At 45.8% G+C, this 24,947-nt stretch overlaps 1 protein-coding gene across 3 annotated transcripts in view; it reads left to right on the top strand.

Annotated features, from left to right (window-relative positions):
* mtfr1l (mitochondrial fission regulator 1-like) overlaps window positions 1-24,718 on the top strand; it is a 62,908-nt gene extending 38,190 nt beyond the window's left edge. For all 3 annotated transcript variants that reach the window (XM_072500884.1, XM_072500883.1, XM_072500885.1), the window contains exons 3-8: window positions 1,231-1,335; window positions 13,790-13,914; window positions 14,461-14,687; window positions 15,973-16,306; window positions 20,993-21,149; window positions 21,722-24,718. In XM_072500884.1, the coding sequence (XP_072356985.1) occupies window positions 1,231-1,335; window positions 13,790-13,914; window positions 14,461-14,687; window positions 15,973-16,306; window positions 20,993-21,107 (906 nt within the window). In that variant the 3' untranslated portion in view covers window positions 21,108-21,149; window positions 21,722-24,718. The remainder of the gene's footprint in view (window positions 1-1,230; window positions 1,336-13,789; window positions 13,915-14,460; window positions 14,688-15,972; window positions 16,307-20,992; window positions 21,150-21,721) is intronic.
* Window positions 24,719-24,947: the final 229 nt, after the last annotated feature.

Raw genomic sequence — 24,947 nt, 5'->3', positions numbered from 1 at the left:
ATGGGCAGAGGCCTTGCAGAGGGTGAACACGTTCTTGTCGATGTTAAGCCTCGTCCAGTTTAAGGTGGCTCATAGGGCTCATACGACTGTGGCGAGATGAGTAGGTTCTTTGCGTGGGTAGAGGATGGGTGTGGGGCCGGGGGGGGGGGGCAGCGAAACTTGTCCATATGATCTGGGCGTGTCCAATACTGTGAGGGGGTTCAGAGTCCAGAGGTGGTGATATTTGGGGTGCCGGAAGACCTGGAAGTCCAGGGGGTGAGAGAGGCTGTGTTTTGGCCTTTACCTTCCTGATAGCCTGGAGACAGATCTTGCTCGGATGGTGGGGACTTGGAGCTGCCGAAAGCGAGAGTGTGGGTGAGTGACCTGGTAGAATTCCCGAGGCTGAAGAAAATCAAGTTGGCTCTGAGGGGGTCGGCAGAGGGATTCACCCGGAGGTGGAAGCTGTTTATTGATTTATTTAAGGAGGTTTGAGGGGTCAGCAAGTGGGGTTGGTGGGGGAGGGGGGAGGGAGGAAATGATAGGGGGTTAAAATGGGGAAGGTGGGATGTGGGGTGGGGTTGGCATCGGGGAGCCGGTGGGGTGGGTTTTTTTTTTTTTTTATTGAATTGTTTAGTTCTTCTGATTATTTAAATATATGAAAATGCCTTGAATAAAGATATATTTTCAAAAAAGAAATGAGAACAACAAATTCAACACACACACCAGGGATCAAATACTGGACTGTCTTGTGCTCTGTAGCCTCATTTTCTCACTCGGTAGTGTTCTTTTCTCCTGAACTATTGTGGGAACAGTATATTTTACTTTGTACATTCACGGCTCAGATATACTTTTAACAGGGCATGCATTTAACATCTGTCATAGCAAACAGTTGATATTATTGAAGAAAAAATTGTTTTTGTTAACTCTTGACTTTCTTGAGGTATTTAAATAAAATGTCAATGGGTTGAAGCTCAATGAAGCTTTATGTTTTGCAATATTTATATATTTGCACTTCCCCATAATTGTACGTGCTCCAGATTCTTTTAGTGGGGAAGACTTTGTGGCACGAGTGCTCAAATAGTCTATTTACTGCCATCATTTGATGCATTCAAATTCATTGCATGTTTTAGGTGTCTACTGCCACTTTCTAAATATCATATTCATAATTCACTAATTTGGATTTAGGTTATTGCATAAAATAGTGTATTTAAGAACATTTTCTCTGTTTATGTGACAATTTTTACCGTGTAGATGATTCCAATATGGCAGAACAAACCGTATGGATCTTCTCGCAGCGTTGTTCGAATGATTGGATCAAACCTCCCTTTGAAACCATGTCCTCGCGTTTGTTTTCAGGTAATAGATGTTGTACTTCTAGATGTGTGATTTTGAAATTCTCTCATACTGTAGTGTTCTTTGAATTGTTTCAATAATCGAGCTAAAATACATAAACTGTCAACAAGTTTCTACCTCATTTGAGAAGCCCTTTTTTGGTTTACATGTTGGCCGTTAAACTGCTGCTCAGGTTACTCCGTTTCAGTCATTGGGCATGTTTGAACAATGCTTCTTAGTATATCAGTGATCAATCTGCTTTCTGGGAGCCATATGGAGTCACTTGCTGGACCTCAAATGTCATGAAATGCCTATCTGACTCGGGCTGGGTATACTGCATGCCATGAGTACAGATTTTAATACTAATTTAAAAAAAACCTCCTTTTAGTATCTAACTCAGTCTTTCAGAAGTTAGAATGGGACTGCCAGGTAGGAGTGCCTTGAGTTTGGAGCGGCACGGTGACACAGTGGTTAGCACTGCTGCCTCCGGTACGGAGGACCTGGGTTCATCCTGGCCCCAGGTCACTGTGGAGTTTGCACATTCTCCCCGTGTCTGCGTGGGTTTCACAACCCAAAGATGTGCAAGTTAGGTGGATTGGCCAAGCTAAATTGTCCCTTAATTGGGGAAAAAAAATAATTGAGTACTCTAAATTTAAAAAAAGGAGTGCCTTGAGTTTCCGTATTGTAAAGGGATTGCCACACTGAAAATCATTGCTTCCTAATAAGTATGCACCTTTCTTCCTTTGTCAACTGGCTGTTTTTAGAAAAGAGATGGAATCTAGTGAATTCACAGCAGAAGTTGTGAATGGATAGTCTTTTACATTTGTCCTAAACTAGTTTGCAAATTGAAAGCTGTTTTGTAAACCAAGTAGTGAGTTACACGTGGAAAATGTATTGGTGTTTAAAAAGATTGAATTTGAGGGAGTTGACTAAAGTAGAATCATGTATTTATCTCTGTAAAAGGTGTTTCTTGGCAATTCTATTTCATCCTAAAGTTCCATTCATCTCTGTTCAGGTGAAATCCTGATTGAGGCTACATTTGCTAGTGACAATATTGTTTTTACCAGGAACCACCAATTAGATGGCTTCCTATTTTTCCTGCACAGACTGTTGGGGAAGGATGGAAGGTGGTCAGTGGCCTCTGGCAGTGATTCCCAACCTTTTATGTCATGTCTCACCTCTTATAAAGATTTTGAGGCACATGTCTTATTTTCTGTCGTTTTCCCTGACTGGGAACTTTGTTTAGAACTTCTCCCTGTCCCCTCTCTTTTTTTTTTTTTGCCTTTCTCTGTGTCTCTCGTTTCTCCCAGGACTTTTGCATGCACCCTTTTGTGTTTTCGCTTTTTGTGCAGGCATATGGGATATTTGTCTTCAGCTCCCAAGACCCGTTGGTCATGTGCATAGGCCTGACCAATATAAAAAATCTAAACCACACGTGTGGCTCTTTCCAGCTGGTGCATGCTTGGGAGGCCCGAGATTCATTGAACCATGGGAGATGCCAACCACCAAACTGAAGACTAAGGGTAGTTTTAGTTTAATTGCATGAATCTTGAATCATTTTGAATATCTTTTCACAGCACACCGCACATTGGTTGGGAACCACTAGCCCACGGTTTTTTAACATTGGATTAGGAGAAGTTCGGGTCTTCCCATTGATTGATTCAGTGGGAGCCTCAGCCAAATACTGAGAATCTTGCAGGCATAACGAAAGGGCACTGGGTGGCAATTTAAAGATTTTTTTTTTTGGCCTTTATAAATATGGTGGGTGGTCCGCTTCTAGGACCATGCCCACCACATTGGAGGCGAGACTGTTTTGAGTACAAATGAAGGGAAGGCTGAGGGTGAATTTGTAGGCCTTCATACGTTTTCTTGACTTGAGCTTTTTGAGCATTTCAATTGAAATAATAGAGTAAACTCAACTTCTGTGCGGCAGCTTCTGCTTAGGAGTTATTAATTAACAGGATGCTTACTTCCATGGGAGAAGCAGTGTAAACTATTTTTCTGCTGTGATTGTTCAATTAATTGCTCGAGGTGCGTCTTTAATTACTTCTCTACAAACCAGCCTTTCTTCACACCTAATTTGTAAGAACAGACTTTTTTTGATAAGAGACTGTAATTAATCTTGCAAGCTGTGAGGTTACAGCGAGAAAAACTATGACAGCACTGCAGTGCACACTGTCGGATGAGAATAGGCTGCAACCATTGTTGCTCTCCAGTCTGTTTAAATTCTCTAGCTTTGGAAAATTGGACTATATCCCTACACAGGGCAAGTGTATACATCATATTTGACTGATAGAAACTCCAAGACTGTGGGCTTCACGGTAATTTGGTTTGGGGACAGTTGAACATGACATGCAGGAAAATTCATTATAAATACAGTGTTAAGTAAATTAAGTTGATATGACCATGAATCAAATATGATTTTTTTTGGATCCATGTTTTGCATCTGGTTTCCCTGATTGTTTGATTTTCTTTTTCATTATGTCAAATAAAGGATGCGTCTGTACCATAATATTTGAGCATTTGTGAATATCTTCTACCTCAGACACTTGAACAATTGAATTAGCAAATTTATTTGGTATGTGTCAGCCTTTCGGTTAAGAAGTTTAACATAATTCAAGTTCTCTATTCTAGCTGAATATTGTATTGAAATACAATATTTAACAATGGCAGAACTCAGTGATTTGTATTGTAGTCTTGTGGGAAAGTTTCAATGTGTTCCTTGCAGTGCCTGGTGCTCACACAGCATTCGATCCTGACCTTACTATGTGTGCCTCATATTATTAATAAAGTGGTCATGCTGAAAGAAATTGCAACCTTTCTCATCCTGACCTTTCTGATTGAGTGGAAAACATATGGAGTATCTATATAAAATAAAATTCATTAATTGCTGGATATTTCTTAGTAGAGCAATGGCTGAATGTAAGAAAAAAGAGGCATTTATGGAAAATGGTGACATTTCAGGTGTACCCACAGGATCAAATTAGCATAGGAAAAGTTGTGCGCATTATCAATTTTTAAAGGTGAATCTTCTAAATTGCCGTTGAGCACATTAGAGAGGAGACAAATGTTGTCCCCTTGTTCAAGAAGGGGAGTAGAGACAACCCTGGTAACTATAGACCAGTGAGCCTTGCTTCTGTTGTGGGCAAAGTCTTGGAAAGGATTATAAGAGATAGGATTTATAATCATCGAGAAAGGAATAATTTGATTGAACTTCCGGTAGCGGCCGTGACCTGCTAGGTCACGCGAACGGCAGCTCCCGCCGGGATCGGTCTTTTGGGCCGCTAAAAGGAGCGGCGGCGGCAGTTAACAGGAGGACCGGCGTGGGAATAGATGTGGGAGAGCACCCCCCCCCCCCCCCCCCCCCCCCCCCCCCCACCCCGCTGGTGCATGGAGAGGTCCAGTAGCGGAGCCGGCAGACGCGCAAACCCGGGGAAGAAGGTCGAGAAGGTCCGGGAGGACAAAATGACCGCCGGAGAGGATCGGGAGGTGTGGGCCAGAGAACAGCAGGAGCTCCTTAAAAACTGCTTCATGGAGCTGAAAACTGAGATGCTGGCCTCCATGGAGAGAATTGTGGTGACCCAGAAGGCGCAGGAGAAGGAGATCAAGGAGGTGAGGAGGAAGGTGGCGAAGAACGAGGACGAGATCCTGGGCCTGGCGGTGAAAGTGGAGGCGCACGAGGCACTCCATAAAGAGATGGCAGGAGAGGCTGAATGACCTGGAGTGCAGATCTCTGAGCCACAATCTGCGGATCCTGGGCCTTCCTGAAGGAGCGGAGGGGGTGGACGAGAGCATGTAGGTGGCCACGATGCTGATGGGCGCGGGGGCCTTCCCGCGGCCCTTGGAGCTGGATTGGGCGCACAGGGTGCTCGCCAGAAAGCTGAGGGTAGACGAGCCACCGAGGGCGATGGTGATACGGTTTCAGCGCTTGGCAGATCGGGAGCGAGTCCTGCGGTGGGCGAAGAAAGAGCGGAGCAGTAAGTGGGAGAATGGCGAGATCCGAATTTACCAAGACCTGGGGGCTGAGCTGGCGAGGAGGCGTGCAGGTTTTAACCGGGCGAAGGCGGTCCTCCACGGTAAAGGGGTGAAGTTTGGGCTCCTGCACCCGGCGAGACTGTGGGTAATATACCAGGACAGGTACCACTATTTTGATACCCCAGACGAGGCGTGGTCGTTCATCAAGCAGGAGAAGCTGGACCTGAACTAAGGGACTGTTGTATTGGGGTGAAATGTGCGGGTGGGGAGGGGCCGAGGGGAGGACGGCAGGTAAAGCATGCGTTTATGGGCATGTCTGCCCTAGTTTGGTTGGGGGTTTTGTTGTTTGTTTTGCTTGTTTTCCAGGTGTCTTGTTTTCCAGGTGTTCGGTGCTAGGGGGTGGGAAACGCCCGGGACGGGCTGTCCGGCGCACGGGAAGGTCCCAAATGGCTCTTGCCCCTCTACCCTGCGGCGGAGGGTGGGGTGGGGGGGGGGGAAACCAGAGCTAAGCGGGTGCTTGGTGCTTGGCGGGGGGGGGGGGGGGGGGGGTGGTATGTATGGGGTGCTGCTTTGCTGACTGAAGAGGAGCCAGGTGAGGGGTATGGATGGAGAGTCGGGCGAGGGGGCCGCCGGGGGGAGAGCTGGAGGAGGGAGGCGGGGGCACGTGGTTGGCCGAAAAAGGGAGGTGGCTAGTCGGCGGGATGGGTGGGGTGGGTGAGGAGGGGGGGGGGGTTTACCCCCCGACCAGGCTGATCACGTGGAATGTGAGGGGCCTGAATGGGCCGGTCAAGCGGTCCCACGTGTTCTCGCATTTAAAGGGGTTGAAGGCGGACATGGACATGTTGCAAGAGACCACTTAAAGCTCGCGGATCAGACGAGGCTAAGCAAAGGATGGGTGGGACAGGTGTTTCACTCTGGGTTAGACTCAAAGACCAGAGGAGAGGCTATTTTGGTCAGTAAACGAGTGACATTTGAGGCAGGGAGCATTGTGGCGGATAAGGGGGGCAGGTATATAACGGTGAGTGGCAAGCTGCAGGGGGCCCGGGTGGTGTTAATGAATGTATATGCCCCAAACTGGGACGATGCAGACTTTGAGGCGCATGTTGGGTAGGATCCCGGACTTGGAGATAAGTCACCCGATTATGGGAGGGGACTTTAATACGGTCTTGGATCCGAGCTTGGGTCCAGATCCGAGCTTGGGAAAGAGGCCAGCGGCGGCCAGGGCCTTGTGGGAGTTCATGGGCCATATGGAGGGAGTGGACCCCTGGAGGATTACGCGGCCAAGGAGGAAGGAGTTTTCCTTTTTCTCCCATGTCCATAAAGTCTATTCGCGAATAGACTTCTTTGTGTTGAGTAGGGCGTTAATCCCGAGGGTGGAGGGGGTAGAATACTCGGCCATTGCGGTCTTGGACAATGCCCCGCACTGGGTGGACCTGCGACTGGGGGCGGAACAGAGTCCGTGCCCTCTCTGGCGACTGGATGTGGGGCTGCTGGCGGAGGAAGAGTTGTGCGGGCGGATAAGGAGGAGTATTGAAAATTATGTGGGAGCGAATGACACAGGAGGGGTGACGGCGGCAGTGGTTTGGGAGGCTCTGAAGGTGGTCATTATGGGAGAGCTAATCTCCATTAGGTCCCATAGAGAGAAGAAGGAGAGCGCGGAGAGGGAGAAACTGGTGGGAGAGATACTCAGGGTAGATAGGAGGTACGCGGAGGCCCCAGAGGGGGGGCTGTTGAACGAGCGCCAGAAATTACAGGCTGAGTTTGACCTGCTGTCCACGGTGAAGGCGTAGGCGCAGCTGAGGAAAGCGAAGGGGGCAGTTTATGAGTATGGGGAGAAGGCGAGTAGGAAGCTGGCGCAGGAGGGAGGCGGCCAGAGGGATTGGGGGAGTGTGGGATAGGGAAGGCAACATGGTGCTGAGCCCAGAGAGGGTCAATGAAGTCTTCAGGGAGATCTACGGAAGGTTTATACGAGTCGGAACCCCCCCGGGGAGGAGGAAGGGATGAGGCGGTTCATGGACCGGTTGAGGTTCCCAAGGGTGGAAGCAGAGCGGGTGCAGAGACTGGGGGCCCCGATTGGGTTGGAGGAGTTAGTCAGGGGGCTGGCAGGCATGCAGACGGGCAAAGCCCCGGGTCCGGATGGCTTCCCCGTAGAATTTTATAAGAAGTTCTCGGAGCTGGTGAGCCCACTTCTGATGAGAACCTTTAATGAGGCAAAGGAGAAAGGGACCCTCCCTCCGACAATGTCGCAGGCGTTGATCTCGCTTATCCTGAATAAGGAGAAGGATCCGCTTCAGTGTGGGTCCTACAGGCCGATACCGCTCCTGAACGTGGATGCCGAGCTGTTGGCAAAAATTCTGGCCACCAGAATAGAGGACTGTGTCCTGGGAGTGATTGGGGAGGACCAGACGGGTTTTGTTCAGGGCAGACAGCTGAACGCGAATGTGAGGAGGCTTCTGAATATTATCATGATGCCCTCGGAGGGGCGGGGGGTGGGGGGGCGGTAGGTGGTGGCTGCGATGGACGCGGAGAAGGCCTTTGACAGGGTGGAGTGGGAGTATCTGTGGGAGGCGCTAGGCAGGTTAGGATTTGGGGAGGGATTAATAGGGTGGGTCAAGCTGCTGTATCAGGCCCCTGTAGTGAGTGTCCACAAACCGGCTAAGGTCGGAATATTTCAGGCTGCATCGGGGGACGAGACAGGGCTGTCCCCTGTCCCCGTTGCTGTTTGCCCTGGCAATTGAGCCGTTGACCATTGCGCTCAGGACTTTGGGGGATTGGAGGGGACTGGTGCACGGAGGGGAGGAGCACCGGGTCTCCCTTTACGCGGATGACCTGCTGTTGTATATTTCGGACACGTTAGAGGGGATGGGGAGGTCATGCGGATCCTGGGGGACTTCGGGAGGTTCTCTGGGTATAAGTTGAACGTGGGGAAGAGTGAGCTGTTCGTGGTCCACGGTAGGGGCCAGGAGGAGAGGCTGAGGAAGCTCCCGCTCAGGATAGTGGAGAGGAGCTTTCGGTACTTGGGGATACAAGTGGCCAGGAACTGGGATGCCCTGCGCAGGCTCAACTTAACCCGGCTAGTGGAGCAGATGGAGGGAGAGTTTAAAAGGTGGGATATGCTCCCGCACCCGCTTTCCTTGGCGGGACGGGTGCAGACTGTGAAGATGACGGTTCTCCCCAGGTTCCTCTTCGTATTTCAGTGCCTCCCCATTTTCAGCCCCAAGTCTTCTAGCGGATGAATAGGATTGTGACGGGATTTATGTGGGCGAATAAAATCCCGCGAGTCAAAAGGGTATTCTTGGGGCGGGGGGTGGTGAGGACTGGCTCTGCCGAACTTCTGCAGTTATTACTGGGCGGCCAATGTGGCCATGATCAGGAAATGGATGATGGAGGAGGGAGCGGCATGGGGGTGGTTGGAGGCAGTGTCTTGTAGAGGCACCAGTTTAGGGGCACTTGTTACGGCTCCGCTGCCGTTCTCGCCGGCGCGATACACCACTAGTCCGGTAGTGACTGTGGCACTGAGGATCTGGGGGCAGTGGAGGAGACACGGGGGAGAGGAGGGGGCCTCGGCGTGGACCCCGATACGGAATAACCACAGATTTGCTCGGGGTAGGTTGGATGGGGGATACCAAGGCTGGAATAGGGCAGGTATTAGGAGAATGGGGGACCTGTTTATAGACTGGACTTTCCCTAGCATGCAGGTGCTGGAGGAGAAGTTCGGCCTACCTCCGGGGAATGCGTTCAGGTATCTCCAGGTTCGGGACTTTCTTGGAAAACAGGTGGGGACATTTCCGCTGCAGCCCCCTCATTGGATCCAGGACAGGGTGGTGTCTGGTATCTGGATAGGGGAGGGGAAGGTGTCAGACATATATCAGGAGCTGCAGGAGGTGAAGGAAGCCTCAGTGGAGGAGTTGAATGGCAAGTGGGAGGAAGAGCTGGATGAGGGTCTGTGGGCCGACGCCCTGGTCAGGGTGAACTCCTCCTCATGATGTGCCAGGCTCAGTTTAATTCAGTTTAAGGTGGTGCATCAGGCACATATAACGGCGGCAAGAATGAGTATGTTTTTTGGGGTGGAGGACAGGTGCCCGAGATGTGCAGGCAGTCCGGCGAACCATGCCCATATGTTTTGGGCATGCCCGGCGCTTAAAGAATTCTGGCAGGGGTCTGCGAGGGTGATGTCTAGGATTTTGGACACTCGGGTGAAGGCGAGTCCAACAGTAGCGATATTTGGGGTATCGGAGGATCCGGGAGTGCAGGAAGCGAAAGAGGCCGAGGTACTGGCCTTTGACTCCCTGGTGGCCCGGAGACTGATCTTGCTAATGTGGAGGGACTCAAAACCCCTGGGTGTGGAGACCTGGGTCGCCATAGGAGACCTATGGCACGATTTCTCGGCGTGGAGCGAATAAAGTTCGCCTTGAGAGGGTCCTTGATGGGGTTCTCCCGGTGGTGGCAACCTTTCCTTGACTTTCTCGGGGAGCAGTAAGTGTCTGCAGCATGGTGGGGGGGGGGGGGGGGGAGGTTCAGGTGGGGGTACTGTTGATATAATGTGAGTTGGGCATGGAGACAAAACCCACCTTGTTCTGTTTTTTAAAAAAAAAAAAAAAATTCTGTTATGCAAGTAGTTTCACTGTAAGCTTTGGGATATGTTTATTGTTATTTTTTTATTACTATCTGTATTTCTATTTTTGTTGTGTAAAAACGCTCATTGGAAAACTTCAATAAAACATTTTTTTAAAAAAAGGAATAATTTGATTAGGGATAGTCAACATAGTTTTGTGAAGGGTAGGTCGTGCCTCACAAACCTTATTGAGTTCTTTGAGAAGGTGACCAAACAGATGGACGACGTTAAAGCAGTTGATGTGGTGTATGTGGATTTCAGTAAAGCGTTTGATAAGGTTCCCCACGTTAGGCTATTGCAGAAAATACGGAGGCATGGAATTGATGGTGATTTAGCGGTTTGGATCAGAAATTGGCCAGCTGTAAGAAGACAGAAGGTGGTGGTTGATGAGAAATGTTCAGCCTGGAGTTCAGTTACTAGTGGTGTACCACAAGGATCTGTTTTGGGGCCACTGCTGTTTGTTACTTTTATAAATGACCTGGAGGAGGGCGTAGAAGGATGGGTGAGTAAATTTGTGGATGACACTAAAGTCGGTGGAGTTGTGGACAGTGCGGAAGGATGTTGCAGGTTACAGAGGGTCATAGATAAGCTGCAGAGCTGGGCTGAGAAGTGGCAAATGGAGTTTAATGCAGAAAAGTGTGAGGTGATTCATTTTGGAAGGAGTAATAGGAATACAGAGTACTGGGCTAATGGTAAGATTCTTGGTAGTGTGGAAGAGCAGAGAGATCTCGGTGTCCATGTACATAGATTCCTGAAAGTTGCCACCCAGGTTGATAGGGTTGTTAAGAAGGGGTGCGGTGTGTTAGCTTTTATTGGTAGAGGGATTGAGTTTCTGAGCCATGAGGTCATGTTGCAGCTGGAGAAAACTCTGGTGCGGCCGCATTTGGAGTATTGCGTGCTGTTTTGGTCGCCGCATCATAGGAAGGATGTGGAAGCATTGGAAAGGGTGCAGAGGAGATTTACCAGGATGTTGCCTGGTATGGAGGAAAGATCTTATGAGGAAAGGCTGAGGGACTTGAGGCTGTTTTCGTTAGAAAGAAGAAGGTTAAGAGGTGACTTAATAGAGGCATACAAAATGATCAGAGGATTAGATAGGGTGGACAGTGAGAGCCTTTTTCCTCGGATGGTGATGGCTAGCACGAGGGGACATAGCTTTAAATTGAGGGGAGATAGATATAGGACAGATGTCAGAGATAGGTTCTTTACTCCGAGAGTAGTAAGGGCGTGGAATGCCCTGCCTGCAACAGTAGTGGACTCGCCAACGTTAAGGACATTTAAATGGCCATTGGATAAACACACGGCACGGTAGCATTGTGAATAGCACAATTGCTTCACAGCTCCAGGGTCCCAGGTTCGGTTCCGGCTTGGGTCACTGTCTGTGCGGAGTCTGCACATCCTCCCCGTGTGTGCGTGGGTTTCCTCCGGGTGCTCCGGTTTCCTCCCACAGTCGAAAGATGTGCAGGTTAGGTGGATTGGCCATGATAAATTGCCCTTAGTGTCCAAAATTGCCCTTAGTGTTGGGTGGGGTTGCTGGGTTATGGGGATAGGGTGGAGGTGTTGACCTTGGGTAGGGTGCTCTTTCCAAGAGCAGGTGGGACTCGATGGGCCGAATGGCCTCCTTCTGCACTGTAAATTCTATGATAATCTATGATAATGGAATGGTGTAGATGGGCTTTGGATTGGCTTCACAGGTCGGCGCAACATTGAGGGCCGAAGGGCCTGTGCTGCGCTGTAATGTTCTATTGAGACAGTGGTGTAGTGATATTATCATTGGACTAGTAATCCAGGGTAATGCTCTGTGGACCCGAGATCTAATCCCATTTTGGCAGATGTTGAAATTTGAATTAAAAATCTAATGATGACCATGAAACTATTGTCGATTGTCATATAAACCTATCTGGTTCACTAAAGTCCATTAGGGAACAATATCTACCACCTTTGCCGATATGTGACTCCAAACCCACAGCAAAGTGGTTGACCAACTGCCCTCTGAAATGACCTAGTAAGCTACTCCATTCAAGGGCAATTGGGGATGGGCAATAAATGTTGGCCCGGCCTGCGACCACATCCCATGAATAAATTTTTTAAAAGTAATGATCCTGTGCGGTTACAGTTGTGCCTTCACATTTCGAATGAAGTAAATATTAATTTACGAAATAGAAACATGGAAAATAGGAGCAGGAGGAGATCATTCAGCCCATCGAGCCAGCTCCACCGTTCATGATGATCATGGCTGATCATCCAACTCGATAGACTAATCATTTTTAAAAATCAATAGACTAATCCTGTCTAAAAGATCCTTTTGATCCCCTTCACCCAGAGTGCTGTATCTAACTTTCTTGGTTTTCGCATTTGACTACGACAACTTTCAAAAAAGCAAAAGAATAAAATTTACAGAAAAATAAAACGATGAAAGGGAAAATAAAGTAGTCAGGCATGAATGCATAGGAACATACATACAGCTGTGAGGCATGCTAACATCGAGCCTCCAGTAATTGATAACACAACTGTTTGACTCTTTACATGTGGCCCCATAATATTAAAACATATCATGGTGTGTTTGTGGCTACCAAGGCTATCCCGTTGTTGCTGTGGCCGCATCCATTGGCTCCCCTTCCTTCGGTGCCCTTTGGTTCCTCTGCCCCGCTTCCCCTGTACTCTGGGTGGCGCCTTCCCTCCCCCTCCCCCTCCTTTCTTCGGTTCCCCCTCCCTTATTGGTTGCTGGTCACAAACAGCTTGGTAAATGCTTCCACGTATTGCGGAAAGTTTCCTCCGATCTCTGATGGTGAATTTTATCTTTTCCAATTTGACAAATTCCACTCAGTCAAACAGCCAGCCTGCAGCCTTGGGTGGCGCTGCTAATCTCCAGTTGAGCAGGAGTCTCTGGCAGGCGATCAGGGAGGCAAAGGCTAGGGTGTCTGCCACTCTTTCCGATACTCTGAAGACCACCACTATTGGGCATGGCTCCACCCTCACTCCCACAACCTTGGACATGGCCTCCAGTACCTGACAAGACTGGGACAGGACCAGAACATGTGGATGTGGTTGGCCGGGCCTTCCTAACACCGTTCACTTTTGTCTTCAACCTCCGAGAAGAACCCGCTCATATGTGTTCTGGTTAAGTGAGCCCTGTGCACTATCATTGGCTGTGTTCAGCTCAGCCCTACCAATGAGGTGGAGTTCGTCCAATGCGATGCTTTGATCCAGAGTCCTCTCCCTATCTCCATGCCTAGCTCTTCCTCCTACTTTCCCAGTGACTCGCCCAGCAGTGACCATATCACCTCTAGCAGTCATCCATACATGTCGGCACAGCCACTGTCTTCTAGTTCATCTGATTTCAGAGGTCTGTCCCGTAGGGTGTGTCCGGATCGCTGGGGAAACTTTGTCGTCTTCTTGCGGAGGAAGCTAGTTGCATGTACCGGAGCACATTCTCTTTCGGGAACTGGAGCTTGTCTGTTAGTTCCCCCAGGGTGGCTACTCTGCCGTCTATATATGTATATGGAATGGCACAACCTTCTGCCCAAGGGGTTGGGGAAGATCTCAAACAGAGATCTTGTCGGTTCAAATGCTGTTTTGGCTCCCCTCCTGCGATTCAGCGATCCATGGATCTGATGAAATTCATAGCTTCTGATTCATCCTTTGGATTGTTCAGATGGTTGCTACATTTTCTTGTTGTATCTTCAACTCCAGCCTCTGATGCATAACGTTTAAACAGCTTTTATTTAAAAACAACACATTTATAATTTGTATGAAGGAATAATGGTGACCCAAAACTGCAGCTTAATACTGGAAAGTCTTTTTTTTTTTTTAAATGCTCAATTTGCTTTGGCTTATTTGATCTGACCAAAAGTTTATCTTCTCATTTAATGCAATCTTGTCTATCCACAGCTTGTTCCAGGACTCGCTGCAGCCGAGTCCCTGAGTTCTATGCATGGCGATAGACCGGCTGTGCCAACCTTGGCAGACATTGCATGGATAGCTGCAGATGAAGGAGAATCTTTCACCAGGATGAGGTATTCACCAAATTATAATGTTGAAGCTGGGTGATATTGGCACCTCCTTGTGTAGTACTGTATTGTATGGTGCCATGGTGCAGTTACGTTTTCCCAGTGATGTGTGCTGCTTTCTCTTTCTCCCGAGTCTTGGCTTGTGGATACAATAATGAGAGACCTTGCGCATGGAATTTTGAAAATACCCATTCTCATGGCATCTTTTTGTTTATGGCTTTTATATATGAAGTTCATATCAAATATGGCACTGGTAATTTATTCTAAACTTTTCAATTCAGTTATTCATTCTTTGGTTTTTAATATGTCTAACATTTCCATATTTAGAAAATAATGAGTTCCTATGGCTGGAATTTACACTGTGTTCCCAAATAAATAGTGCAAATGTTAAGTCAAAAACTGTGATAAATAAGCCAGGAACACTTACTGTTAAGTCTGAACCTTTAAGTGTGGTTGCAGCAAATGGGTCTCTGTCAAATTTCTTTTCAGACTGCGCATCATTCGGCAAGGTGTAAAGCTTTAGAAACCGATGGATTTTGTTTTTGCTCATAGAGCTGATGCCAGACCGTACAGGGAAGAATGGCACCCTACACCACTACTAATAATGCATAGAAACTCATCAGTCCCCAACTTCCGAAGGGAAGGGAGGAAACATGAAAGCCTGAAGAAGCCAGGTTTGGCTGCTCTGAATCATACGGTTGCACTTCAAGACGAACTTAGCCGTTTGCGAGAGCAGATCGCAAAAATAGTTGCTGTACCAGAGACCAAAATGGACACGAGTGAGTTTTTGAAAATATTATAACTCAGCACTACGTAACTTATTTTGGAAAAGGGGTTTAACCTTAATTACAGAGCAAGTTTTTAAAAAAAAAAAAAAAAACCTTGTGCAATGTTGATTGTGTTGTCTATTAAATTTTTAACTGAGAATGTGACACGTGTGTTCCACCGCCCTTTATCATGAGTAACCTAAAGACAAACTAAACTCAATGAGCTACGTGGATTAGTCCATTTCTCTTTTTCTTTTCGTCTTCCTCTGCCCACCAATTACTAACTGTGCTGACTGGAATATGACTTTGCAGACACTGCATGTCTTCTCTACATTTATATATTAAGACCGCACTTTTACTGTAGCAATATAGCCCAAATTTGGGATCAGACCCAAGCAGGTGTAGTGTTTAAATCAGGAGGTGGCCAAAACTGGTCAAAAAGGTAGCTATTAATAACAAAGTACAGGACAGGCCCTCCAATCCTGCGCCAATCACGATGCCTGTATAAACTTGAGATTTTATGGTCAGAAAGGAAAGGTTTGAAGAGATAAGACCATAAGACATAGGAGCAGAATTAGGCCACTCGGCCCATCGAGTCTGCTCTGCCATTCAATCATGGCTGATATTTTTCTCATCCCCATTCTCCTGCCTTCTCCCTATAACCCCTGATTGATCAAAAACCTATCTATCTCTGTTTTAAAGACACACTGTGATTTGGACTCCACAGCCTTCTGCGGCAAAGAGTTCCACAGATTCACCGCCCTCTGGCTGAAGAAATTCCTCCTCATCTCTGTTTTAAAGGATCGTTAATTTGGAGATAGCTGAAGTTCTCATTCCAGTGTTGAGAGTGTAAGAAGGAGGTTACTGTTAAAGAGGAAAATTAAATAGGGGATGGAGGTGGCCTGTTGAGGGGCAACTGTAGTCAGTGAGCATTGGGTTATTGCCAACCACTTAGTGGGATTGAACAGTAACTGTCTAATTTTGCCCAGCTATGAAAGCTCTTTCATTTGTGTCTGCAGTGGGGCTGAAACATTTTTCAGCTTGGAGATGGTTGAGGGCAAAAACCTTGCTCAGTGTGGAGGACAATTGCCAGCAGAGTGGCTGATGCTCCTTATTCCTTTGCAGGCTGTTACCTAACATTGGGCAGCTGATAACAATGAAATTGCACCTAGCGTTATGTTTACAGCATTACCTACCGGTGCTATCCGAATAATATCTTGAACATGCTGTTTGTTATATAAATAACCTGTGTTGGATGAAAAGGGAATCTTTAATTTGTTTCCTTTTTGTTTTCCAGCATCTGCTCCCCTTACGCCGGAACTTTGTTCTCCTGATACATCCAGCATTGCGTGCTCTTTACCAGATTTTGAATCAGCATACCCCCCATTAGCATCGTTTACCATAAATGATGACATTCCCGAGACAGATGAACCTGAACCTTTAAGTCTTGCATCTTTTTCCATTGCCGCTTCATCAAACTTTGACTTTGACTTTGAAAGTAAGGGGCAAGATTTAACAATCAACGATGACTGTGATGACGAGACCTCGTGCCTATCAAAGTCCACAAGCTTTGCGGACATGATGGATATTCTGAAAGATATGAATAGAGTCAAATTAAACTCATTACAAGGGTGAGTGGGAAACAAATATAATTTCAGTCGGTATTGCAGGTGCGCGACTTCCTGAGAAAACAGGTGCCGGCCTTTCCGCTGCTGCCGCCAAGGGGGATACAGGATAGAGTAGTTTCCAGTACCTGGGTGGGACAGGGGAAGGTATCGGATATTTACCAGGAGCTTTCGGAGGCGGAGGAAACTCCGGTGGAGGAGCTTAAGGGCAAGTGGGAGGACAAGCTCGGAGGAAAGATAGAGGAGGGTCTATGGGCGGATGCCATAAGCAGGGTTAATATCTCCTCATCGTGCGCCAGGCTTAGGCTGATACAATTTACGGTAGTCCACCGGGCACACACAGAGGGTTTGGCAGGGTTTCGCTAAGGCAATGTCCACGGTGCTAAAAACACGGGTGGTGCCGAGTCCAGAGGTAGTGATCATTGGAGTGTTGGAAGATCCGGGAGTTCAGGAGGCGAAAGAGGCCGACGTCCTGGCCTTTGCCTCCCTGGTAGCCCGGAGTCGGATCTTATTAATGTGGAAGGACTCAAAGCCCCCGAGTGTAGAGACCTGGGTTAGTGACACAGCTGGGTTTCTCAGCCTTGAGAAAATAAAGTTTGCCTTAAGAGGGTCAATGTTAGGGTTCTCCTGGAGGTGGCAGCCGTTCGTCGACTTTCTCGGGGATAATTTAAAATGTCAGCAGATGCAGTATTCCGGGGGCGGGGGGCGGGGGGGGGGGGGGGGGGGGTGACGGGGCGGGGGGGGGGCGGCGGGGGCCGGGGGGGGGGGGCGGGGGGGTTGCGGGCGGATTGTTGTTGTATGGTTGAGGTGTGTGAAGATTGGGCTTTGGGGGGGGGGGTGGAGGAGAGGAATGTTTATTTTACCATGTTGATGTCATTGTTTTTGTTACTGTTATAAAAAATTTCAAATACCTTAATAAAATATTATTAATAATTTCAGTCGGTAATACTGTAAGGATATGAATACTTCGTAACAATGTCCCAAGTGTCAAAATATTCATGGAGATTAATGCTTCAAGCTGATGTGAGAAAACTTTGCCACTAGGTCAACCTGGTGGCAAACTTCTGAAAATGTAATTAAAATAAGTTGGCCAGGCTAACATGAGCGCGAGGTCAGATGTAATGCCTGGATCTGTTATGTCTTTCTTGCGGGGACCATGAATTGGATTCAATTTGAATTGTTTTTTGGAGCAGGCAAGAAACTAGATTAGGGGTTTGCCTCTATCCACACTCTGAACTCTGGCTTTGTAACTCTGATAAAGTAATAAAAAAATTAAAAAGAATAAAAATTAAAATAATAATGACCTCCACATGCCAGAAGCACCTGGTTTGAAGTTCTGGTTCAAACTGAGTTAACTGATCTCAGTCAGTCAGGTTTAACGTTGGTGTCCTGAAACTAGAAGGGAGCAGTTGTAGGGTGGGAAACATAAAGAGGGCTGGGGAATCATCTGAAGTAGTTATTTTGAGTTTTGAAAGAGACATTGTTTGCTGACTAGTTTAAATCATTATTCAATTTCTCTTTTTCTTTTCGTCTTCCTCTGCCCACCAATTACTAACTGTGCTGACTGGAATATGACTTTGCAGACACTGCATGTCTTCTCTACATTTATATATTAAGACAGCACTTTTACTGTAGCAATATGGACCAAATTTGGGATCAGACCCAAGCAGTTGTAGTGTTTAAATCAGGAGGTTGTCAAAAAGGGAAAAGTACAGGACAGGAATATTCCCTTCAGCCCTCCAAGCCTGCGCAAATCATGATGCTTGTGTAAACTTGAGATTTTATGGTCAGAAAGGAAAGGTTTGAAGAGATAAGACATAGGAGCAGATTTAGGCCACTCGGCCCATCGAGTCTGCTCCGCCATTCAATCATGGCTGATATTTTTCTCATCCCCCATTCTGCGACCAGAGAAGGAGCCCTTGTGCTAAATATCTTGAATGTACGAGGAGGAGGAAAATGCAATTTTCCCCAAATTTGTATTCTGTTCTCGGAGGTACATATAATCTCTAACTGTTTAAAAACTGGAACAGACATGATGTGGCATGCTGTAAGGTACCCTTCGTTTCGGTGTGTGTGAGATTTAAGGATTTTTACCATGCTTACCCCGACACTCTCACCCTGTACACACAAAACCTGCTAGCCAGAATTCTGTTAATTTGTAGCATTGATACAAGTAGGTTTTATGATGACAGCCCACAGTGCCAAAAACCTGCACAAGAAATGTGTATTTTTCCCCAATTGCCACAGCACGTAGTTTATATTGCTTGTTGAAGCTCGTAAAAATAAAGACCAACCATCCTGCCATTGTCTTGCCAGGCCTCAGTAGGGAATCTTGCCATTTCCAAGGTATAGCAGTCCTCGCATGCACCTTTTGATAAATTAAGGTTGATCAGGCTTAAGCTGCAATGCTCCTTTAAAATGTTTTTATAAAGTTTTTCCAATTAAGGGGCAATTTAATGTGGCCAATCTGCCTACCCTGCACATCTTTGGGTTGTGGGGGTTAGACCCATGCAGACACTGGGAGAATGTGCAAATTCCAGACGGCTAGGGATCTGCGACTGGGAATGAACCCGGGTCCTCAACGTCTTTTGGCAGCAGTGTTAACCAATGCGCCACCGTGCCACCCAGTCCTGTTTCTTATCTAGCAACACGAGCTTTCATTACACTTCTGCAGTGAACCTGTCCCTGGCTACCCTAAATGGCAACATCCCCAGACTGGCTCCCCGACCCGCTGCATTCACTAGAACACCTCGCTCTTTCCGACATTCAGCTTCCAGCCTTAGAAAGCCCCGAGCCAGTCTAGTATCCCTATAATTCTCTCCAGTGGGTCCGATACGAACAGCAGCATGTCATCTGTATATAGCGACACCCGGTGCTTCCTACTCTGCCTGCCATTGTACCCTCTAAGGGCCATCGCCAAGAGCTCTATCGCCAGCGCGAACAGCAGAGGCGACAGTGGACACCCCTGCCATGTTCCCTGAAGTTCCAGAAAATCCTCTCGTTTGCCCGTACACTCGCCACTGGGGTCACGTACAGCAGACGCACCCATGTTACAAACTTTGGCTCAAATGGATACCGCCAGTCCACCCAGTCGGAAACCTTCTTCACATCCATAGAGACCACTACCTCTGGTACCTGTCCATTTGACGGGGTCATGCTCATATTTAATAACTGCCAAATGTTACTGGAAAGTTGCCTGCCCTTCAGGAAACCTGTTTGGTCCTCTGCAACCACTCCCCGAAACACACCCTTCCATCTTCCCCACCACTAACTTAGCCAACACTTTCACATCTGTATTTAACAATGATATGGGCCTGTATGACCCACACTCCAACGGGCAGTTTGGTCAGTGGAATGAGTTCCTCCTTTCTATAGAATCATAGAATTTACAGTGCAGAAGGAGGCCATCTGGCCCATCGAGTCTGCACTGGCCCCTGGAAAGAGCACCCCACCCAAGCCCAACCCATTAACCCCACAGAACCTTTTTGGACATTAAGGGCAATTTAGCATGGCCAATCCATCTAACCTGCACATCTTTGAACTGTGGGAGGAAACCCATGCAGACGGGGAGAGTGTGCAGACTCGGCACAACCAGTAACCCAAGCCGGGAATCGAACCTGGGACCCTGGAGCTATGAAGTAACTGTGCTAACTACTGTGCTACCATGCCGCTCCTTATTTATTGTCTCAAAACCCTTCTTGTGCTCTCCTTGAGAATGCCTATCTCAAGGAAAAATAACAACGGGAGATCAAATGTTCCATTAATCCTGTTCCTTCCCTTCCACACTACTTTTTTTGAGCTTCTGTGGCTCGTCCAGCATCAATCCCAAAAGCGTAAACCAAGGGGAGGTCCAAAAAGCCTATTTTAAGATTGGCATCTATGTCATTTGTATATTTCCCTGGCTACACTGTCTCTGCAGGTCCTGCATGGAACAGCTATCTTTATTAAATGGTATAAGTCACTTGGTTAACATTTTGGTTCAAGATGAGCATTTGTTTATATTTGGTGTTAATACTGTCTTTGAATTCCACAGTAGCAAAAATATTTCTGTATCATTGGCACTTCGTCGGACATAAATTCCTGGGACATGAAAATCTGGGTTTCCAGTAGGTAATTGCTTGGACATTAGCAACCGACTCAGATGCCAATACCATATCAATAATAATCTTTATTAGTGTCACAAGTAAGCTTACATTAACACTGCAGTGAAGTTACTGTGAAAATCCCCTCGTCACCACACTCAGGCACTTGTTCGGGTACACTGAGGGAGAATTCAGAATGTCCAATTCACCTAACAAGCACGTCTTTCGGGACTTGTGGAAGGAACCTGAAGCGCCCAGAGGAAACCCAGTCAGACACGGGATAAACATGCAGATTCTCCACAGGCAGTGACCCAAGCCGGGAATCGAACCCCGGTCCCTGGCGCTGTGATACAACACTGCTAACCACTGTGCTACTGGGGATAGATATATTAATACTGCAAACCTTCAAATAGGCTAATCAATCAATACTGGTTCTTAGCGAAGAGAATAGCATTTTGCTATCCTCATGTGCACCACATTAATTTGTGTTACATTCTTTTCGCACATTTTAGGTGATGCCTTCAAAATTTACCAGGCAGTACATTACAAGAGAAAGCTAAAACCTTATGGCATAGACGAACCTTAATTACCGACATTATTATTACTATAGGTCCAGGAGAGGCTCTCAGCTTTTGAGAGAGAATGACCCTTCAGTGCTTATATCTGAAGCATTGAAACGCAAGTTTACTGTTCAGGACAGCTGTATTTTCAAGAAGGAAGACTGACCAAATAAGATCTTCAAACATCAAGTAGTTCCCCCTCCGCAAGTATGTCTTTATTGTTTGTAAATTGGATACCTGAGATTTTGGGCCATTATTTGGGCCAGCTGAATTAGAAATGTGAAACGCTTGACATTGCTATATATGCTGCCCACAAGTACAGATCCTGTGTGTGTTAAGATATATCATGAACTAAAATTGACGTTCTCTCATCTTATCCTCACTTTTTTTCTCTCATGCCCCTCCAACCATCAAATAGCGCTGTGCTAGGAGGTGGAATTGTGTTGGATTGCCAAGATGAATGTTATGCCAGTAAAATGTTAAACTTCTGTTCCTCAAATATGGCTGGAGCAATTAGGAAGAGTTCACCAGTTCTTGATCAGACTGGTGGGTGACATTTCCCGAAGCCACTATTTTGCCCAAGGGGCAAATGGTCATCTACTCCTGCTGTCATGCTTTCTGTCATCTTATCCAGCATTGCACATGTCTCACCCCACCTCCTTTTAGTGAAGAAACGCAAACACACATTTTGTTTGTTTTTAAAATTTTCTTTATTTGACAAACTGGTATCAAGTTTATTCACTGTTTTTGATCTGTTCTTATTTTGCCTTTTTCACTAGATTTAAAAACCAGGATTGAGTTGGTGGAAAGCTGAGTTACCTGGAAAAGACTGCTGCATTCTCAGCCAGTTCAGTGCACTCTGTGGACTCTGCTCCTTGGAACAAACATGATGTGTTGATCAGGATACCTTCTGTATAATTTCTGCTCTGCAATATTAGAAGTTGTGGATACAAATTTATAAAGCTTATATTTGTGCCTTGCATTTAAAAACAAATAATGTGGAGTAAAGCCTTCCTTACCTCCGATTCTGTTTTGTTCTGTTACAGGGAATGAGTTAGTTTGGAGGTAGCACTCAAGCGGAGAAAGATACGTTGGGGATTTACATTTGATTAATGAATAATTAGTGCCAAGTATTTGTGCCACTTCATTTTGATTCTCTCCATTGTTGTATGTCCTGAAACAGGATGCACATAAGGTTCAGTAGTTTATTTTAATATTTGAAACGATGATGAGTGTCTCTCTTCATCACTGTTGGTTTTGCATACAGAAGGGCAAAACCACTCGTGATCCTTTTCAGGTTTTCTTGTCATTCACTCCCCCAAAGCCCAACTGCCCCACACAATAAAATTAGGTAAATTGCTAATGTGTAATACGGCGACATCCATGTTGTGATTGGATTGCAGCAGTGCAGACTTGAGCTGTTATGCTCGTAATTTTGTATAATTTTCCATTTTTCATTGAAAAGCTGTAGTTGAATCGTTATTTTATTTTATTAATTGTTCACTCCCTCACCTGCACAAAAGAACAAAACAGTTCCAGTCAGATTAGAAGCTTTTTAAGAAGTCTCTTAACTGAATGTCAATCATAGGTAAAGAGGGATAATAACACTCTTGTATGTTAGAGTAACAACTGTTAAGCAGCTTGATTAGAAATGTGAAACCTTGACATTGGTAGGCTGTATGCTATCCACAATTTGTGGACCAATTCCGATTTTAATCTTTATTGAAGGAGATATTTTGTGGACCTACTAAATTCCGGCGCTGGTTGTTGTTGGTATATTTTAACTTTAGCTGGCCTGGAACCAAATGATTCAATTTGTCACATGGTTTTGTGATATTGATTTGTAAACTATTGCCTACATGAGAGTGAAGACACATCCGAAACTGCACATGGTAAAGCAGTAGTTACAGTTTTGGTAGTTTAAAAAGGTCACATGTTTGACACTCAATTCAGTACTTTACATTTTTCAGTAAAGTACAAAGTGTTGGGGTGGCCAGTTGTAATACAGTAACTGCATGGTTTTGTGTGAAATAATTTAAAACTTGAGCTGCACTTGAGGCTGGCACAGAAAAACAACTTGGGAGCTTTAATGTTTGCATTTATTCTTGAATGAAAAATAAAAGCAGTGTTGAGAAAGTTTGGGCAAACGTGCTGTATAATTTTAGGTGTTTTTGTCAGATTGCTGAGTCACAGCAGCCTAAAGCTTTTTGTTTTTGTTTAACATCACTTAAAAATAGTCTCTTTGCATTGTCATAGGTGGTGCCAGGCTTTCAGAACTTTGACAGGTGTTCTCCCTCATTCCCAGTCATAATTACAAAACTGAGACATGAACAAAGTGGCACATGCTTAACAATTTGAGATCATGGATGTTTACAGCACCGAAAGATTCCATTTGGCTCATTGTATTTGTGCTAGCTCTTAATCGAAAATTAATCTCTTTACTACACTTATTTTCTTCCCATGGCTTTGTGTTTTTTCTGCTTGTCCATTTTTCCATTTGAAGTGTACACCCTCAACTGCTCCACTACTTATTGTCTTTATTTATATAAAGGTATGTTTGTTCTCAGTTGCCGTAAACATTTGTATCCTTGACATCTGCCACTGTTGGTGTTACAGGATTGAATCTTTGAACTATAAAAATTATGATTGGTGCAGCGAGTCACAAGGCTTCCCTTTCAATTCTGAGACCTGGGTTCAAATGATAGATGAAGGCCCCGATACTCTGCTGGTTCATATATCCTATGTGCAATGAGTCACACTGGGCCCATCGAACACATCCCAGTAAAACACCACAAAGTCGCACTATACAGCACGAAGGCTCTGGAGTGGGAACTGGATGAGTCTTGCGGTGTCTTGCATTGCTCAATGTTAGCACTTTTTAAAAAAAGGGGGAAAGAGGTCCCTCCAGCATCTGCCATAACTACCTTTGACAAGTAAAAAGAAAAAGCATAGTTTGCTTTATTCTGTTATGCTACTTTTTAAAATTAAGCAACTAGATAGAGTTTGCAGTATAAAAACAGTCATTTCAGCCCAACTTGTCCAATAGGGTGTTTTATACTGCTTGCACAACTTCATATAACCTTAAACTTGCAATTCATTCATTGATTCTAAGACTTTGGTGAGTGGTGCCCCAAGAGGTCCGTTACCATTTCCACACTGCCCCCACTCCTACCCACCATCCAAATTTTTCTGTAACTGCAATACCCTTTTCAGGAACAGTATTTAAATTTCAGTTCTCATTTTTGTATTCTCATTTTTTTGCCAGCTATCTGGGTGAGGGCAAGAAATCTGACAACTGATGCTTCATAGTAGGTACTTCAAATCCCTAATTAAAATTTGTCGGACCTTAGATTAGTCTCCCTGATGGGGCCAAGTACTTCAGTCACTTACTGTAGAAATGTTGGTGTTTTATACTCCTTGCATTACTTCATCTAACCCTATCAATAACCTCAAACCTATCCTGCATGTCTACAATATTTTGGGCCTCTCTTTAGTAGGGATGATGAGTAGGAATTAGCTTATTTTTCAGATAAGTTGAAGTAGTTAAACTTGATGAACTGCTTTTCTATATGCTGCCCTAGAACGTCTTATTCTGAGTGAAGTGAACATTTAAAAGCAATAACGTAACAGATTGTGCATGCATGATTAGTCAATTATTTATTGCATTTATCTAAGAAAGATATTAACAGTTTTCAGCATATGAATGAAAAGTTTTTAAAGTTTCTTGTCCATTTCTGATGCTTCTGAAAATACCAATAAAAAAATATACAAAAGTATTTTTGAGATTCCTGCGGACTCTGAACTTGTATATCGCTATGGTGCAAGTATATTTCCTTATCACCTGACTGTTTCTTTTGGTCCTGCTGTTCCAGGACACTGACCATCAATCTGAGTAAGGTTTCTACAATGCAAGTTATCTAGAGGAGGAATATGTAAAATCTGCTCCTTTGGCGAGCTTATCCAGTGAGCAGTCTGAGTGTACACTCCAGGAAGCTGCTGAATTAG

This window comes from Scyliorhinus torazame, chromosome 1 (assembly GCF_047496885.1).
Source record: "Scyliorhinus torazame isolate Kashiwa2021f chromosome 1, sScyTor2.1, whole genome shotgun sequence".
NCBI lineage: Eukaryota > Metazoa > Chordata > Chondrichthyes > Carcharhiniformes > Scyliorhinidae > Scyliorhinus > Scyliorhinus torazame.
The sequence above is the reverse complement of the archived record's forward strand: the minus strand, read 5'-3'. Positions and strand labels throughout refer to the sequence as shown.